The sequence below is a fragment of the Charadrius vociferus genome, unplaced genomic scaffold (genome assembly GCF_000708025.1).
Source record: "Charadrius vociferus isolate BGI_N301 unplaced genomic scaffold, ASM70802v2 scaffold213, whole genome shotgun sequence".
Lineage (NCBI taxonomy): Eukaryota > Metazoa > Chordata > Aves > Charadriiformes > Charadriidae > Charadrius > Charadrius vociferus.
The window spans coordinates 888,228-908,225 of NW_009647828.1; the positions used below are offsets into that span (position 1 = coordinate 888,228).

Consider the following 19,998-nt stretch of genomic DNA (forward strand, 5'->3'; position numbering starts at 1 on the left):
GGCTGCCTGACTTCGTGTTTTATGGTGTAAAAAAGTCGCAATAAAAAAAAAGAAAAAAAAAAAGTGAAACTATATGGCTTAAGCTGAACTCGTGTAAAGGGTTTGGGCAGTCGCGTGCATTGTCAACCCCTCCGGCGATGTGGTATCTTTGAAAGACGGGGACGGGGGGTTTAAACGCACTTGGAAATGCACTTTGTGATTTACGCTAAACTTCAGAAAATAACTTCTAAAGTGCCGCCCCCCCCGCCTTACCGAAGGAAGCACTTCCTTAATCAGCATGGCTGCGTTAGCGCTGGTTTGACACTAAATTAAATGACAGGGACTTGGGCTCCCGTAGGAAAGTTTGGTCTGGAGTAAAAGCAACTGTAGGTGGCACAACAGCTTTGCTGCCTGCGAAGCAGCGAGCGGGAGGCTGCTCCTCAAACTATTGAGGATCTTTGCTCGGGGAGGATTGTGTCCTTGTTTTGTCCCCCTCTCAGTTTAATGAAAAAGTTTATTTCAGATCTGATGTTCTTCCTCAAAGCTTTCTTCTGCACTTCTGTTTTTCGTGTCCAGGACTATTGTTCTTCCTCTTGAGACCTGGTGGTGTGGAGTGGCCATCCATCAGCAATGTGCACGTGAACAACTGCAGTTGGGAACATACAAGTTCTTTCCCAGTGTGCAATGTTTGCAGGACTTCCCATATCGGTTTTCTCTAGGTGTGAACATAGCTTTATCCCTGCTTTGCAGAGTTCCTGTCCCTCAAAAGCTGTAGCTGAAGCATGGGATGAACTGCTTGACCCAGGGCTGGATAAATCCAGTGGCATTTCAGCCTTCTCACCTGGGTTGCTCTTGGAGTTGGTTTTGTGGCTGTCTTTTTTGGAGGCTGGAAGGATACAGTGATGCAACGCTTTAGTCCTGTGTACACTGCGACCTCAGTCATTGCTGCCACCCTTGAGCCGTACGTCTCCGTTTCACTGTTATAATCAAGATGTGTTGGCTAATCCAGCTCAGCCAGAATCCTCTACTTTTGAAATATCTGTGGCTTTTATACAGTTGCCACTCTGTAAGAATTATGTACCGCAGAGGAAGTTCCTCGCCGGCTCTCATGTTGTTCCTTAGCAATTTGAATGCTTCAGGTTGTTTAAACGAACATAGCTAGAAATATGAGTTGGGCTTTTAAATGGAGCACTTGATTGACTCCCCCAGTGGCATCAGACATCTGTATGTAAACTCGTAGTGCCTTGACTTCTAGTAAAGCTGTAGTAAATCATTTAAGGCTGTAAACAGTTGTTAAAGCAAGCTTTATTTTTATGTTGAGTCAATGTGAAAACAAAAATGTCTTGGTTTTAAATGTGAGACGATCCAAAAATGGAAGTTTTCTGTATTGTCTTAAAGAATGAAGTGTCAGTGAAAAGTTTGCTATTTCTTGCAGAAGGGAGCTTGAGGTTAGGTACAAAGTTGGATTTTAGTCTGGAGTTATTTGACTTAGCCTGGAGCTGTTTTATTTGCCTGTATAAGACTAAAAGCCAAACTTTGTCCGTGCAGAACTGCACCACATATGTACTTTATGCCTAAAGACAGGTGCTAAATCACATTACCTAGGGGGAAAGCTGTGTTTTTCTTTTTTTTTTTTTTCCAGTGAGTAATTCTAATACTGTGCTGTGATTTAGGTGTCTCTGGGAAGTCACAGTGATTGCTGTCCAAAAGCTTTCTATTGCTCTAGCTTGGGTGGCACTTGAGTTACTTCTTCGTAATGCAAAACCACTGAGTTTCACATTCCTAATGCAAAACCATTTCTAGAAAAGTCCTATTTCTTTATGTGGGATTTCTCTGGGAGTAAACAACTCTCTGGGACACTTTAATGACTCATCATCATGAAACTGTCATCTACCCTCTAAATATGTAAATTACAGCCAATCACACCAGCAGATACCCAGCATATGTTAAGTCAAGCTACCTTTGCTGCTAGCAGCAGCTGGGGCATGGCATGGTGCCTTCGCTGCCAAAGGGGGTTAAGGAGTCCACTGTGAAGGGATGCAGTGCAGTAAGGTGAAAAACTGGGAATGCTGAGGCAATTCCTTAAGGTTCATCCTAATTTGAGTCTAAGCAGTGTTTTGTGATCATGAAGTCTGCAAAGCAGCTCCTTCAGGAGTTTTTGTTGGGACCTGGTGAAAGTGGAAAGACTCCCTTTTTTTTTTTTTTTAATGCAGTATAACTTTCTAAATATGATCTAGTATAAGCTCCCTATAAAGCCGTTCTGCAGAGCATGGTGACATGCTGGCCTGGAGCAGAGCACTGCAGGCTTCTGCATCTGTCAGTGCTGGCTTTGATATCAAAGCGCTTAGCTGTCACTTATAACTCCATGGGTTTTTCTGTTCCTCCTTTCTAAATTCATCTCTGGCTCTGACTGACTTGCAATTAAAAACAAACAAACAAATAAAAAAAGGCAGCAGTACGAACAGCTTCAGTCTAACTCTGTTATTGAAGAGGGGTCCGCAAGCTCTGATGGACAAGTAGGAGCTGTGATTTGGGTAGGGCATGGAGGGAATAGAGTCCAGTTTCATTCCTCATAAATGCCCTGCTGAGAAACTTCAAGAAGATGGGGAGAAGAGCATGAGAACCTGGTATAAGCCACTGGAGTGGATAATGCTGACTTGTGTTGGGCAGGAACTTTTTTGCCTGCACAGGTGCTTTTTAGCTGTCTAGGTTTGAAGGACATGATGCAAATGGCAGAAAAAGGGCTTGTGGGGCTGTGTCTGCCCAAAGGCCTTTCCTGCAGCCATACCATGGTGGGGGATGGATGGAGACTAGTGATAATATGGGCTCTGGCAGGGGGGAAAAAACCCAGATTTGGAGGCGGCGGAGGGATCTCAGCTGGTCAGTGTTCAGAGCTGGGCAACCTTGGTCTCAAGATGCTGCAGGTGGATTTTGAACATCAATGGTGATTAAGTGAGTTATTGCTGGGTGCTACCCACTCATGGGGGCAGATAAGGAGTTGAAAACTAGGAGGGGGGCAGTCTGGGGGCTGAGGATGAGGTGGCCTTCCTCCCCTTTTGGTGTTGGGGCAGGTGCTGGTACCCTGCAGTGGTGGGAGCTGCCACTTGAACTCACCCCCTGGGGAAAAAGCACCCCACAGGGGCACAGTGTCAGGCACCAGGTTTATTCTCCTTTTCCTCTCACCCGCTGCCATCTCTTACTCCAGGAGTTAAACGCCTCTTCCCCCTGCTCCGAGCCTAATTGCGTCCCCAGGGTTTAACACGCGTGTGTTTGTTTTATTCAACGTGTTGGCTGTTCCCACCGGAACAGGCTGATTTTTTTATTTTTATTTTTTTTAGGGATTGAGCTTTTTTTTGCTTATTGTGCACAACAAGCTACTGCACAAGATATTCGGGGGGGGGGGGGGGGGAATTGTAGTAATGCCAATACTTTTTTGAATATTATAAACCTGGCTTATCAGCCTGACGCAGAGCTGGAATTTGTCTCTTCCTGTGCTGCATCTCTGCTTTCTGAGAGGGGCGTTTAAATACAGGCTGGAGACGCAGCCTTTCCAGTGTGCTTTGCTGGGCTGTGACAGCAGCAGCGGGGCTGCTCGAGCAGCTTTCTTTTTGCACTAATTCCTCTCCAAAAAGGAACTTCTCGGGGAGAAGGCTCTGAGACTGCATGTCCCAACAGTACCCGCTGAAGGAGGTGAAGGGAGACGCGGTTTGCTTCGTACCTGGCTCTCCTATTTTCTCCGTCCTAATGGAGCCAGCTTCTTTTTGCTACCCCCGGCTCACCTTTCTCCGCTCGCCCTATGGCCAGTTCGGGGCGAGCGCTGGCTCTTCGCAAGATTTGGCCCCATGGCCGCAACGGTTGGTGACACAGAGGTGGACTGGGCCGGTGGACGGTGCGTGACAGGGGATGAAAGGGTTGGGAACTGGGGAGAGGGTGGTATGGGGTAGCAGAGAAGGCCACTGAGGTTTGGGGGGGCTTTGGAGACGGTGGGTGAGGATGGAGGCAATCAAAGGTAGGACTTGGTGGATGTGTTCGCGCTGTTTTGTTGATGCGCTCTCCTCTTGGACCTCTCTTGGTGGTGCTTGCTTGGCCACTGTCATCTCCACCTCGGAGCAGCTCTGGTCCCTGCTACACCCTCATGCCTGAGCGGGTTGGCCAGGGAGAGCTGATAAACAACCTCAGCATGGAGGAAAAAAAAAAAAGAAACTGATCTTAGCCAGTCTTTTGTTTCATAAGCTTGTTCACTTGCTGAAATGAATCCGTCAGTGTTTGAAACCTGAAATACCTGCTGGAGGCTAGGCGGGCTCGTTTCACCTTTAGGGTTGTGATGCTGTCAGCTCTGTCCTTTTAACTGTTATTAAAGGTATCAAGTGTGGGTATAGGGGAAGATATTAAGATCCTCTGTTGATTTGTCTCACTACAGGGAAGTACCTTAACAGTATTAGCTTGGTTCAAAATTTTACACGTTGCTTTACTGCAAAGAATCTATATGGAGAAACTCGGTAATTTCTGCTGTTTTAGGATCTGAGCCCTGCTGTTAGTGCTGATCCCAAGAACAGGAGTCTTGACTGTAAAACTTTTTTTGAGAAGATAATAAGCTTGATGAGATGAGGTCCTGAGCAGCCTGATGTAGCTTTGAAGATGGTCCTGCCTGGAGCAAGGAGTGGGGCTAGAGACCTCCGAGGGTCTCTTCCACCCCCATGTACTTTGAGCTAGGGTATACTTCCTTTACATCTTATTAACAGTCTGAATAATATGATGTGCCTTACCTGGAAAAGCTTGTCAGGTGGCATGCAAAATAAAAAAAAAAATATGGAGGAGACTGGATGAGCAGTCTCAGCAGAGAAAATGCGTAGGAGGTGTTTAAAAACATGCATTGCCTGTGGTTTCATGCAGCGGAAACAAGTCTGTAGCAAGGACTGAAAACGGGGGTATGTGGCTCTGACTGAATCCCTCAGCTAAAAGTGATGCCTCTTCCCGAACCGTGCCCTGCCTCGCCTTGCTTTGCGCTTGGAAACGTTTGCTGCTGCCTGGTAAATATGATCCCTGGGAAATTTTTACTTAAGTTGCAGTAATTGTCAGAGTTGCTGTAGGGGAGTGACCCAATCTTGCCAGCATTTGGATAGCTCGCTGTTTATTTCTGTCTTTTTTTTTTTTTAGGGTTCTGCCTTTTCTAAGGCTGACTTGATGTTGCTTTGAGTACTTAGGTCCGTGTCGTCCCCCCCCCGCTTTTTTTTTTTTGGCCAGCATAGACCATTCCTCGGGGCTTTAAATATCCAGCGGGGAGAGACTTGGCTTATTGTTATGAAAATCTTGAATTGTAAGGAAAGTGAAGCAGTAGAACAGGCTGGAGGAGGGGGAGGATGTGGCATCTTTCCTCCAAAGCTTTTTAGGGACTGCATAGTCAAGCACTGGGCTTAGATGTAAGTCTCTTTGGATGCGGTGAGATCTTCTCAGCTCTGTTTTGTGCAACTTGCTGTTTTAGTGCAGAATTACTGTTCTGTTTCTCATTCCCTTATGCAGGCTTCTCATTGAATGCATGTGTTAACCCTGGCACTGCTGCTGCCCATGCAGCCGAACTGTCATGCTGGGTAGCGTGGAAAAAAGACATCGGAGCCCAGCTCCACAATCGGGCAGGCACCTCGCTCGCAGAGTACAGCAGCTGTATCTTTAAAATTTGCTATATTTACCTCTCAACAGCAGGTTTTCTTGACTCCCTCTCTTCCTGCATCTTCACATCCTCTTGTTTTCCCTGTACTTCTGTCTGTAAGGTACAGTATCTTCTCACTTCAGTTGAGCCTGGCTGCCACAAAGCTTTTTTTTTTTTTTTAAGGAGGCACACAAGCTTTCTCTGTACAGCATCCAGCAAAAACTGCCGGCTCTGAAGCTCAGGGTCACTTTAATTATTCTATTTTTCCTCCTTGCTACCAGAGGCAAATAGCTCCGAGAAGCAGCGGGATCTGGGTGGCTGGAGGAGAAAAACCCTAAGCCCAGCTGTGGCATGCGGAGTGGTGCTTTGCAGGCGTGAAGTTAGCGGCTTGCTGGCATCCCTGCTCCGGTTGGGAGAGCTGGGTTGGAGGTGCCCATCTGGGAGCTAATGGGTCACGCTCTCACTCCACCCATTCGCCGCTCACCAATTGGAAGTGAGGGAGAAAGATGCTCTGGACGGATTAATATTGGAGCCATTGAAAAAGCAGGAGCCACTGCCGCCTCAGCCACCTGAGCAATTTGGGAACAAGTGTGGTGGCTCAGGGACAGCAGCCAGGAGGGGAGCGGAGGCTGTTTGAACAGCATCTCTATTGAAGAAGTAGCGCAGGTAAGTTGTGTTCTTGGAGGAAAAAAAAAAAACAACCAAACAAACAAAACCCAACAAAAAAACCCCAAAACCCCAGTGTTGCTGGGCGATGCATTTGGACAGGAAATCTAGAAAACCATCTCTGCCAGCTCTTTAATTATTTAATTCACTAAAGTAAGGCAGTACTTGATGTATTTTCAATGGGCTTTGCTGCTTAGTGATGATATCTATTGCCTGTGCCGGATGTCTCTGTGCTGTTGTGTTTAAGGATGGAGAATACCTTTTGAATTCAATTTACATTAACCAGAGTGCTGTCTTTCAGGGTTTGAATTTAGTTTCAAGATATGTATGGGGAAAGGAGCACAAGGGATCTTACCTGTTCTGTTTTCTTTTTCTTTAATTAATGCTAAAACATCTTAACAGCCTGTCTGCAACGCTTTACATACTGATGTTTCACGTGGGGAAAGTGCAATGCTGAGTGAAAACAAAATGCATATATGTAATCTGTCTAAAATGCTAGCAAACATCATCCCTGTTGCTGTAGCCATGGAAGCCATGTAGATGAACCATAAACAATGTCCTGATGAATAACACTCTATCATGGATTGCCAGTCTGCAATTATTTCACCACTGGACCAGGGCATTTTTATTTTGGGTTAATGATGGACAGCAAAATTGGATCTGGTGCTGATGGCTCTCCCCCCACCCGTTGTGGTGTTATCACTACTGCTGTTTTGTGGCTCCTAGACATAGAAACTCCATGGGGTGTTATCCTGCCAAGCCTGTTGTGATTTGAAATACCTGTTTCTGTGGGGACAGTTGAGGCTGCAGAGGGCAGCTGGACTACCATTTGGGTATCTTTTGGACTGTTTTCACTTTTAATGGGAAGGGGGGGAGTATTTTTCTTTTAGTGTCTCGCCTGGAACCACAACTGAAAATGTGTTTGGTCAGGTGGCTGGGTTCACTGCTCTACTTCTGTGTCTTTCCATGTTTCCAGTACAAGGCTTGGGTTTGATCTAACCTCTGGTTTTGGGTGAATTTGAGCTAGTCTCCAGTTTCATCCAGATGCCTTTTGGGTGGTGGTGGCAGCAGTGGGTGCAAGAATAACTTTGCTGCAAAGCTTGGACCAGCCACTGCTGCCTCTTTAGCAACTGTTTTCACTTCTGGTGGCAGTAAGATAGGGGCTTAAAAACTTCTTTTTGTGTCCTAAAACATGATCCTGGTACCCTTGGAGGATGCTGAAGTGTGAAATAGGTGGTGCTGGAGCATCTCTTCCACCTAACCCCATTACTCCTTGCAGCCGCTTAATTTTTATGGTATTTAACACAACTGAACCACTGCAGGGAACAGCTCCCTTCCTCTGAATAGCCCCAAGCAAGTGAAATGTCTCTTAACTGTTTTTGCATGTTTTACACAGTACCGCTGCAGATAAGTGGCAGGTGGTGGCCTCTGGAAGACCTGCCTGTATAAGGAAAGTGCTTCAGCAAAGAAATATGTCTAAAGCACCTTTTTCAAGCCACACTCAACCCTGACCAAGCTTTGGGGCCACTGCAGTATCTTTTTTTGATTAAGAGTTATGAGGTTTTTGATAGGGCCCTGCAAGTGAAGGAGCTGTCTGAAAAGCTGTCAGTAAGAGTTAATGCTTTCTAAATTATTTAAATGTTTCAGGAAAAGTCTACTGAAAAGCCTCAACTGGTCTGCTCTTGGGCCTTTGCCAGCCTGTGGGAACTCTGGAGGTATTTGCTTTCGCTCCTCTCCATGTCGCACTTATGCAAGAAATCCTTGCAAGTCTTAAATTGTGGTGGGTTTGTGGGGGTTTTTTTGTGTTTTTTTTTTTTTTTTTAGAGGGCCCAACAAAATGAAACCTCCCCCTTCAACTCGGGGAGGGAGGGGGGGAAGGCAAATAGCCCAAATTGTCTGTCTGCCAGCCAAATCCCAAAGTGTTGTTCCTCCACTTCTCGGCTTGTCCTGCTCACCTACGAAACGCTGGCTAAGAAACCTGGCGGAGGAGGAAAAGCTATCCTGTTAGCAAAGCAGCTGCACAGCTCTCCATTAACAGGGTCGCTTCCTCTTGTGGCTCACCTCTGGGAGGCACCCTTGGATATTAATTGCTCGGGTGGGCTAAATTGCAATGAGTCAACCTGGGCAGCCTGGTGCTGCTGGTAAATCCAAGCACTGCTGACACCGGCCTTCAGTGTGCATGGCGGGGGGGATTTTGGGGAGGAAGGTCTCTGGTACCTGTCACTGCTGCAGTCAGTGATCTTTTGTTAGATGATTTCATTGTGATGGGTGCTCTGGAGGAAGCTGGGGAGGGGATGAAGAGAGGGGAATTGTTCAATGCAGTGAGGAAGATGCTTTGAAAGCAGACATGTCTGATCCCTGAGCTTGTGTGTGGGTGTGTGTTTGCTTGGGAGTGCGCAGGCAGGAGGATGCTTCCTGCTTTATCCTTTCAATATGATGCTTTCTATTTTCACAGTCAGCGACTGTGAAAATTAGTTCTGGTGTTTCGTTTACCAGAGTGACCGTAGCATGATTTAAGACCTCCTCACACCGTTTCCCTTCATCAGAAGAATATCCAGCTCCTTGCATATAATCCCTGATTTGATACTTTAGTGCCTGCTCAGTCATGAAGCTATAAAGTTGTGATTTCTGGCTGGATTGGGACTGGCGTGCTGGGGTGGTCACACTGTTATGGAGGACGCTGTTTAGATAGATCCATGGGGCAAAAATTGATGTACAAGTGACTAATGCACCATGGGATAGCCTAGAAAATGTCAGAGGGCTGTTGTCGTATTCTCCAAAAATCAGAGAAATGGGACACTTCCCAGGGGTGTTAGATGTTTAGTTTTGGTAATCCAGACCTCTTAGTCCTAAAACTGGGAATTTTGGGGAAACGAAATCCTTGTGGGAAGCAAAGAGATGGTGAAAATCCTGTGCAGATACTACTTCTAGTAGGGCAACAGGGGAGACAAGGGGCACATCTATGCAATTCTGTGGCAAGAAGAGGATGTTAAATGTAACTTTTTAGAAGTGCTCTTTACCGACAGAAATGTCTTCTCCTGTAAGGTTTGCTAGAGGACTTGGCTGTGTCTGCACATGAGGATGGCAAAGCTCGTGTCCCTGCAGGTCTGAGTCTCTTGGCTAAAGCAGCAATTCGCCACTGGATTTGACTACTTAAAAGCACCTTCTTTCTCAGTGTGTGCTCTGGCCAATGCTCTAGCCTCTTCTAAAAGCTTACCACGGTGAAAGAGATTGGAGTAGATTTAAATCTTCTTGGATCATGACTGTCTTCTAGACTGTTTCCAAGACCTCAAAAGTTGATTTTCTTCTAGGTGGTTGCACACAGATGGTGTTTTAGTCAATCCATTTAGGTAAAGGTCTCCAACAAAAATCTCTGCTTTATTACAAAGTCTCTGCTTTATTACAAAGTGGTGCCATCACTTGCTGGTGTACCAGCCTGCATTAAACCTCTAGGCATGCCGTGTGGGGATGAGCCGTTCACCCGTCCTTCAGTGTTTGGCTGTGTTTTTCAAAGGCTTGAAAGCTTTACAAGGAGGAGGATAAGCTGAGAAGAAAAGTGGGGGACAGCAGTGTAGTAGGGGAATGTGGACAGAGGGGAGTTTGCCGTTCCCGTGAGTACTGGCTGGAGTGTATCCTTAGGCTTTCACCGTGATGACTAGTATGTTGCTAACTCTTTACTCTTCAAATACTGCTGTAGAAAGCAGTACTAGGAAGGTATTTAGATGTGTGTGATGGGCCTGTGGTTATAATTGCAGGGGAGGAGGAACACAGCTGGTCCGTTGTGGAGCTGGGTAGCTTGTTGTGGGGCTGTGGGTAGCCTTTCCCTGCAGCTATGCCGCTGAGATGAATAAAGGATAATATGAGGAGGTATAGGGCTCTGGTGTGCCTTGTGAAAGAAGGGTTTATCCCCCTCAGCCTCTGCTGGGGATGAAACGTGGGTGGATGTGTGTCTGCACTGAGAAAGCACACATGGTGCTTGTAGGGGGAGCAAGGCTGTAAAGCTGCTGTGAAGAAGAGTCTTTTAGTTGATCTTGATTCTTACCCCTTCAAAATAAAACTCCCTGGAATGTAACAGTGCTGATATTTCCCATTTAATGACTTACAAAGGGTTATTTTACCCCTCTTGAGTTTTTTTTCCTGTTATTTCTTTCTTTGCCTTTATCAGTGAAAACGTGCTTTCTGGGGAAAGGTCTATGTTCGGGCTTGCCGGAGGCAAGCAGTGCTCATACACCATATTTACCGGGCATTTTCCTGCCTAAGTATTAACAAGCAAGCCTTACTCATATTATGCTTCCTTGAATTACGGTGATGGGTTTTGAAACCCTGACTCGTGTGGGGTTTTTTTGTCACACCCCTCTAGATGTAGAGGAAAACAAGTAAAACCTCAAGCTCTTGTCCTGTGTTGTCAACTGTTACTGCCCAGAACAGTAGCTTGAGGCATGCTTATCATCTTTGACTGTGCCATGTGACCTGTGCTTTCACCAGCATTTTCCAGTTGAAGTGTACAGGGCTGTAGGAAGGGATCAGCTGCTTAAGGTGTAGATAGAAATGAGAAGTGGTGAATTAAGGCAAAATAGGTTTTTCCATGCTGCTGTTCATTCATTCTTGCTGACTTGGGTGGTTTTAAATAATTTGCAGCAAATGTCTCCACTAGGAGACCTCGGTGCTCAGTTCTTCCCTGAAAACTGCCAAAAATCTCATGTTTTAAGAGCACAAGTGATGCTCTGTGGGAGGATCCTGCAATATTGATACATTTGGAACTGATCAGGTAGTTAGTGTGATCAGATTTACTGTCTGAGCTTTTTTCCTATTCTTCTGCGGTGATGCAGTTGTGTTACGAAAGGAGTTTGAGGCTTTCTCATCTTCCTGCTGTTGAGCTCTTGCTACATACAAAGATTTTTAAACTCTCAAGTGCAGCCTCCTTTCAGTCAATGCTCCGCATAATTAAAGAAAGAAAAAAGTTCCCTCTGGCAGGTTTGCCTTGGGATATTATTCCTTGTGTGTGTGGTAGGGTTTTCTTTTCCCCTCTTGAGTCTGTCTGGTTTTCTGCTGACTTCAGGTGGAGGAGGGGAGTTAGATTATTATCTGAAACACAAATTGTGGCTCTTCCCCTGCCCCAAATTGGATGAACCTGGTCACTTGCGCTGCTGCAGGCTCCCCTGTCCTGTGATGTTAATTCATGGTGGGGTGCAGAGGACAAAATACAAGCCAGCTCAGAGTTTAATATTAAATACCAGGTCTGATGGAACCTTGGACAGGGATAACCTTGTCATCTTTCTCCAGATCTAAGTCTTAGATGAGCCGATACACTTGTTCAGGCTGGACTTGGCCCTGGGTCTGTTCAAGGTAGTGCAACCAACTGCAACATTCCTCATCAAGCAGGGAAGCTGGTGCCCAACTATTTAATGATAGTGATGGACACTTTTAGCAAACTCTTGAAAGTCAGCTTGAAGTGGCCAAAACCCTGCTTCCAAACTAAAGCCCTAGATGTCTTCTAGAAAGTAGGTTTGTGCTTTTTTTGTTTTGTTGGGGTTTTTTTTCCACATAACTAAGCAGTTCAGTCTGTCATGCTGAGAATTGGTAATTCCTCCTGGGACGAAACTGGGAAAGTCTAAAGGCTTTTTCAGCTGAACAGGTGATTTTTTTGTTGTAACTTCTTGCTCAGAGACTCAAGTGTTTTGCTTTATCAACTTTAAGGCAAGATGTTGCAAAGCAGTATTGAAGAAAGCGGCAGAAATTAGGATATTGGAGCACACACTGAGTAAAAGATGAAGGTACCCAATGTTTTCCCATCAGTACTTATGGGATACCTAAATGCTCAGGGTGTACAGGCTGTCTGTTCAGAGACAACCCAAGAACAGCCAATATTAAAGGGCCTGTAAATGAAAAAGTACCTTTCCAATAACTCTTTCAGAACAGTGTTTTCTCAAAGTAAACTCCAGTTAAATATTGAGACACTAGAACTTGGAGAGACTTACAGACTTCAGCTTTTACGACTTCCCTCCAGTAAGTACTGCTTGTAGAAAACTTGTTAGAGAGCTACATTTTGCTTCAATATAAGGCTTGTGCTGCAGAGGGCTGTTTACTTGGAAGATGCCAGCAGCAGAACATTGTAATTGAGTTACTGAAGTATCCAGAGAATGTGTTTTTATTTGTAATCCACTAATATTGCAAGGCTCAAGAGAACTTATTACTAACCTTAAAACAAGAGAGTTAAAATGGGTTATTAGATCTGAGACACGTTTCCCCCAGGAATTTAATAATGGAGGACGGCATGGTAGGGTTTTGTCTGTTTTTGTTGTTAAATGCAAATGTAAAAATGGTAAGAATGTAAGAAATCAGGAAGTATACCCACTTCTAGTCTGATACTTCCTTCTGCAGATCATCTGATTCGTCCTAGTCCAAAGACCAAGCACCTTAAATGACAGCAAACTTTACTTCTTAACTGGTAGGAAAATAAAGTTTGTATACCTCTCCCTTGGGTGGCTCTTGGAGTCACTGCAATAGCTTCAAGTAAAAGGGCAGTGACTTCTGAAATCTTAATCTGTATCCCTGAGTCTAAAGAAATACGCTTTGTTTTCCATTTTGCAGCACTTCAGTGCTTCAGCTCTTTACTTTTACCTTTAAATTCAATGCTTATAAAGTGATGAGAAACTAGTCGAAGCTTTTCTCTGAAAAAGAAACTAAGTGGTGACACTTTTAATGCCTGTTCAATTTAGTCTCATCTAATAGGCATCCCTGTAGGGAATAAGGTGGGGTGGCATTAGAAACTTATTTGCTGGAGTAAATTAACTCTTAAAAATGAAGAGCACTGCTTAAATTGTCAAAAGAGCTATACCACATGCTTTTTGGCAGATAATAGAAGTTGGTATCTTGGTCTGGTTGTCTTTGTAGGTATTGGATCAGAAAGCAGACTGGAGCACAAGGACATAGACCTTTCTGTGAGAGATACTAGACGTACAAGAGTGAATTTGCTGTGTTGTGTATCAGTTCCTCAGGGTAATACTTTCCAGCTTTGTTTCTAGAAGCCTGACCTTATATCTTGCTGAAATTGATTTGTTTGTATCTTTTTAATTGTTGAAATCTGAAAGAAAACCTGGAGGAAATGACCTATTAATGTGGCTTTGGTGTATCCGAGGGACTTCCCTCGGTGTGCTGGTGTGGAGACGGCAGGCTTCCACCATGTAGTAAAAGTGCTCTCAAGGCTGTAGGTCTTCCTCCAGCCTGCAAAGGCTAATGCAGGGGCTGATTTTATACTTCATGGAAACACTTCTGCAACTTCAGGTGAATGCTGGAGCATTGTAATGTTGATCTGTAATGTATTTGGAGACTCGTATTCCTGCTCAGGTTTCCCTAAGATAAACAATTGCATTAATTACTGCAGTGTTTTGTAACTGCCCCTTGGTTGAGCTCTTTTTTTCAAGAGTGGAGGTGAGATGGGGAGAGGAAATGCAGGTTGGGAGGTGGGGGGGGCATGTGTGTGTGTGTCAGGCTATGGGTATGTACCTTATTGAAGAGGGAACTCTGCTGTCAGTTCTGCACAACTCAAACCCATTGCTCCTGTCTTCAGCAAAACACAACTAAGGAGCTGAGACCTTGGATATAAATATCCTGTAAGCCTTGTGAAAGGAGAGGCATGTGGAGCCTGCTGATGTGTTTGCCTTGCTGACTGCTGCCGAGCATGCATCTAAGCACAGTCTAGCTGGCCCTGTCCTTAACTAGCATCCCATGAACATAAGCTGTACTTGCTTGTGCTAAACTGATTGAGGAAATATGGGGAGAAAGGGGCTGATGCGTAAGGAGGAAAGATATCAATTGCTCTCTCTCTCCCAAACCTGTCTCCTTTGTTCTGCTCAGTTAAAAAGTTAGATGGATGCCACTTTCTCTAGATTCTCAGAGATGTAGATAATGTAGTCCTACCTGTACTTCTGTTAATGTGTCGACCTTTAAGCTAGTCCCATAGCTCTGCCCGTGTGTCTGGGCTTGTGTAAACACCCCCATCACCTTTTGCCTCATGGGCATGTTACACACCATTCCTGATGTTAATGCGCATAGCCCCTTCCGCAGGGGGGTTGTAACAACTTATCAAAAGGCTCCAACGAGACTGTTTTGAAGTCTGAATCTCATTGGCGCTATGGGACAGCGTTACGTAGGGAGAAGACAAATTGCCACTGCTGGACTTTAGCCAGGACATAGTAGGGTGGACGCCTGACTATTTTTTTTTTTTTTTCCCAAACGTGCCATTGCATCTTTAATTACAAGGTTAAGACCTCTGTTTTATGACTCATCTGAAAAAACAGCACCTCCAACATAATTGCCTGAGCATGTTGCCTAGGGGACTATTGCTCATTAGTGACTCAGAGGAACGAGTGCCACCTAATGAAATGGCACTACCTGTTGTAATACCCTAGCCTTGCCCTTTTCATGCCTAGTCCAAGCAGCAAGCAAACCAGGGTCTCCCATAAAGGTGCGATGTCAACCCGGGCAATGCTGCAGTTAGAAGGTGTTTCTAATGAGGAAAGCAACCAACTCTGAATTCCTGCTCATTAGGCATTATCAACCCATAGAAATAGGTGTGTTCAGTTAAAGAAAAAGCAAACAGTGTCTCATTTTGCCTAGTGAGGATGAACATGTTGCTTCAGGCTCCCTTAGAAGCCATAACAGAAATGAGAAATTGATATACCATCCTGGTGGGAATGTCAGCTCCTTGGGTAATCTGTCTGCCTAGGCGTATTCTGTTTGTTTCTCTGAAATACGTAAATGCAATCATTACACAATAAGAGCCTCTTTTAAAAACTTTCCTTTGATCATTATTTGCTAATCAGTCTGGATGGATCTTCTCCTTCCCTTCCAGGTGGAGGGAAACAATTGACTCGTGTAATGGGTGCCCCTTGGCCACGGTGCATTTGTTCCTCCAACCCATTGTTCTGGGATGAACTTGGAACATTGTGTTTCTCTCTTGGACCAGACACTTGAATTGCCCTCGGGTTTGTGTGGTTTTTTTTTGTTTGGTTTTTTTAAGTGGTCATCACGGTGTCCCTCCAGGAACCCGTGCAGCCAAATGCTATCTGCACTTGAAAGGTCTCATCAGTGCTGGGCTGTGACAAGTGTTAGGGCTGGAAGGTGCTGCCATTGGTGGTGTGACATGTATCCGTCTGGTGCATAAAGGCTCCCAGTGGACCAGGATGAATTATGATGCTTGAGAACGTGGCATACTGTAAAGCGTGTATGGGAAGTACGTAACCTGTAAGCCAAAAGTTATGGGGTAGAGACAGGGTCTTTGGGAAACAGTTTCATGCCTCAAACGAAAAGCAGGAAGCCTAATCTGTAGAACAATAAAGCAGGCAAAACCTCTTTCCTTGTTGGCCCAAATTCATCCCAAGCTTGCGTAGGTAATGTTTGATTAGCCTAATGAAGTGGGGAAAGACAGAGCAAATCTATTCCTCTTTCTGATTGCATTTTGGCTGGGAAGACGACTATAAAGAGGCAGCATCTAGTAGCAGATTTCTAAGGGACTGCTTTGGTGACTCCTGCTCAAGGCTTGAAATAGAGCTCTGTTAGCTCACTGTAAAATAGGACATGCACCTGTAAGAAAAGCTGGTGCTTCTAGCCCACGCAGTCTGAACTGTCAAATACTGTTAGTATTAAAAACAGCCAGGCTGGGCTTGGGTACCAGACTTTGATCACACCTGAAAGCAGGTGCTCCTATGCTGTTTGAACATCTCTTTGCATGTTAAGTACTTGATTTGCCAGCAATTAATTGCAGAACTGACTCACTAACAAATACAGTGTGTTCCATAAAGAATCATGGTGATTTGGTCCTGGTGCTGCTGTGTTCGTGGGTTTGCTCTTGGTCAGTGTCATTGCCCATTTGTGGCTTCGTCGTGAGACCCTGTTGGTGCCAATGATGTTTGCTGCAGGACCCGTGCTCAGGAAGCAGGCCAAGCAAGGCTACAGTGTTCTGGTGCTTATCTTCAAGTGCCAAGCACTCCTTATGGGATATCCAAACTTAGGAGCAGCAGAAATTCCATTCTCATCTAAATTGAGTTGTTTTCTTCTAAAATAAACTGGTTCTTTTTATCTGAGCATAAGATACAACCTGGACTTCATTGTGGCTTGTATATTTTTTTTTTTTATAAAAGCCTCACAGATTCTTAGCTGTTATTATTTTTGGAGGCACTTGTTCAGGTTTGATAGGTTACTGAGATGATCAGGCTTGTCCTGATCTTTAGTCTTGCTGTTTTGTGGTCCCGGCCCAGGATGTCTAAGACTACTTCTTTCAAGCAGTGACTGTGATTGTATAGGATATTCTGGTAAATGCTAAAGTCAATAAGCAAAAGGTTAAAACTGCCACATTCAGGAAAATCTGATGCCTGCAGTATTTTTGGGGCAGGCTTTCTGCTGTAATCCAAGCTTACAGTGAGTAAGGTGAAGATATTCAGCATCTTGATGATTCTTATGTTTCCTTTTTTCCCTGTCTTTCTAGAGTCTCCACCGGCAGCGATGTCAAGAAATGGATACTTCTTTGAAGAGAGTGGCAAGTATTATTTGACTTCTTTGTGCCTAGTATCGCCTTATTGGAGGGAGAGCTGCACTATAGGGTTAGCTGAGAACTTGAAACAGTTGATGCAAAATCCATTTAGCTTAAGCAGCATGCAAAGACAGTCTTGTATGGTAGTTGTGTAATCTTGCACTGGAAGCAGACTGTGCGCTTTTAAATCCTGTAGATGTTCTAGATATTCAAAGCAGTGAATAATCATCTTTACATTGTCATCAGTGACTATTCTGGGTGGCTCCTTGTTTTTCAAGTTCTTTCATGATGTTTTCCTGTAAAACAGGCTGGCAGGTGTATTTGCTTGTCTTTTTCTGGAGCGGGGATCATGCGTAGGTGTCAGATCCCTTTGGAGACATCCTGCCAAGAGCATCAGGCAAATGTTGGATGGCTCTGGTAAATGCATCTCTTGGTGCGAAGTGCTGTCTAAGACTTGTTCTTTGAAGCAAGATTAAGTTGTGGCGTTTGGAAACTTGGATCATCTCCCTTAAAGATGGCTGAGTTCTTGGAGATACTGGACTCGTAAAGGGCTGAAGTATCATAAAGCCAAACTTGAAGTGCAGTTACATCCCAAGTTCTCTACTGGTTTTGGAGAAATAGCATGTGTGAGGGTTGTTAGGGAGAGGTCATCTTGAGAGTTCAACTTAAGACCAGCTTCTTCAGGATGTAGCCTCTAAGAGCCTAGGGCAAGAAGCCCTAGAGAAGGTGCATTGCTTGGAGTATTCAGGGCTTCCAAATGGTGAGAGCAGAAGACTAAATTGCTCCAGTTATTTAGGCCTGTAGATGCTTGTAGCTGTCAAAAGGATCATATTTCTTCTTCCAGGGGTCCAAGTCTTAGGTTAACATCTGGGAAGGGGAAGCTGAATGTCTGCCCGATGTCAGCTGCAGTAGATCCAGCATTGCTATTGACAGTACTTCCTTTGGCACTGGCTTGTTTGCCTTCTCTGAAAGTGTTATATGGAGCCAATTTCTAGGAGTAAAAGGATAAAACTGGAAGTGAGTACTCTTGCCTCTAGTAAGATGTCTTTTCTGAAGGCTGGATTGAGTTGCAGAGGGGCAGAAATTATGGCGGACCACAGGGAGGTTTTATTTCTCTGGTATTTGCAGGTTTTCCAAGGTCATGTAGGGCATGAGGTCTTGGTAGCCCTGCCTCCTACCTTCCTTGGCGTGCTTGTGGCCCCTTGGGATGTGGCTGATGTTTTCTTGAAGACTGGGAATGTAAGAGGGTGATCCAGGCTGGGACCTGGAGAGGAGACTTACGCTTTTAGCTTCTGGCTGAGAGCAGCATTAAAGGCTTGGTGAGAAATACTGCTGTATGATTCGGAGGAGGTACAAAGGGGGCTGTCTTCTCATGCCACCTACTTCATCCCAAGCCCTCCTGCCAGAGGGAACACTCACAGCTGTCTATTCTAGCATCTTATGTGGAAAAGCTCTACACGGCCCCTTCCAGGACTTGATGTCTTGTCCTCCTCAAACTGTCCAAACAAAAAAACCAACCAACAGGTAGATATCTGGATGACTTTAGAACACGTTTGTAGTTGCGGTATTCCCTGTGCAAAGCTTTCCATGAGAAGCTTTTTTTTGTCAACTTGGTGCCATGGCAGTGAGCGTTTCTGCCCTATTTGTGTTACTACTCAGCTTTCGCCTTTGTCTTAAGTAGATGGCACCTTAGAGCAACCATAAATGACTTCATGAAACTTCTTTCCTGTTAAACTTCTGCATGGTTTGGGGGAAGGAGGGAGGGTTGCTCACAAGTTCCTCTTCAGCCTGCATGCAGTATTGGATGCTGTATTAATTGTGATTGAAAATACAGTTGATCTCTCAGCTATTTCACACTGAAATCTGCTGTCATTCTTGTTCCTCATTACAAACTGACCTTTCTTAAAAGTTCAGTTGCTGTTGAGCAATGAGTCACCTTTTACTGCCTGATTTAACTGAGGGCTTCTGCACAGAATATGTGGACAGCACATCTTGGGGCTTGCCACTGTGAATATTCACATCCTTCTGTAAAGAAGCAGTGCTTTGGCTCTCTGTACAGAAGTTTCATGCACTAAGATTCTTGAAGACTTACCCAAAAACTTAATCAGGGCTAGAGGAAACCATAGAGAAATAAGTTACCTTTTCACATAGTTTCAAAACTGCTTGTTTTGAAACGGAGCTATGTAATCATTAAGCTGTTTCTTGGCACCACTTGTTCAGATCTGCCAGTTCATTATGGAGACCAGGAGATGCTCTTGCCCCGCCTTTAGAATAAAAATAACCTAATCCCCTAAGCAGTGTGTTGGGGGAGCAAAGGAAAAAAAAAAATAAACTTCTCCCTTTGATTCCCTTAGCACTTACATTTTTCCCTTTTCTCCGTAGAGAAACATCTTTTAATACTATTGCTCTTTGCACAGTCGAGCTTTTTCCTTATCTCCTCCAGAGATCTTGCATATACATATGGTTTTCTGTATCCTTAGTAATTAGGATGTTTTTGTTTCTGACTATATCTGAGGCTCTGTTCGGAGACTGTGTCTGTCTCTGCCAGCGAACTTTTTTCTTCCCCTTGTTGTGTTCTCAATAGCAGCTGCAGCAAGGCTAAAATGTAAAAAAGGTGAGACTTATTAGTTTAAACCGTTGTAGTGAGGCTAATCTTGGCTGCAGCACCAAAGCGGTGCTTTGTACGAATCTCCTCAATATTTACTGTTCGTAAAAAAAACTTAGTGAAGTATTTAATAATTTGTAGCTCTGTTAATTGCTGAGTAAAGTCCAGGAAGGATTTTTCTAGTGAATAGCTGTTAACATATGAATGTTCTGGAAGCTTAAAGGATTGTTATGGTCCCAATCATGTATCAATCTAATAGATAACTTCTTAACTGGCTAAAAATGTGGAAAGTTAATCAAAAGAGCCCATCTCTTTAGCTACTAGTGCTAGTTTCTAGCTTACTCTTGTTTTCCCCTATTGCTGGAAGAACTTGACTGAAAGCCACTTTTGTGGTCTTTAGTGCATTGCAGAAGGTAAATGCATGCGCTATGGCGGGGGGGGGGAATCTGTTTAGTAGCTTGCTTTCGTAGAAGCAACATTAAAAGGAAAAAATAAAAAAGGAATAAATTTGCCTGGCCAGTTAAAAGTTTCTGATGGAGGGTGTGGTAGCAGCAGGTATGATGGCAGCTG

At 44.5% G+C, this 19,998-nt stretch overlaps 1 protein-coding gene across 1 annotated transcript in view; it reads left to right on the forward strand.

Annotated features, from left to right (window-relative positions):
• Window positions 1-3,821: 3,821 nt before the first annotated feature.
• Window positions 3,822-19,998, forward strand: part of SLC4A11 (solute carrier family 4, sodium borate transporter, member 11) — a 90,538-nt gene continuing 74,361 nt past the window's right edge. Inside the window, exons 1-2 of the mRNA XM_009882544.1 lie at window positions 3,822-3,912; window positions 16,779-16,829. Coding sequence (XP_009880846.1) covers window positions 3,822-3,912; window positions 16,779-16,829 — 142 coding nt within the window. The remainder of the gene's footprint in view (window positions 3,913-16,778; window positions 16,830-19,998) is intronic.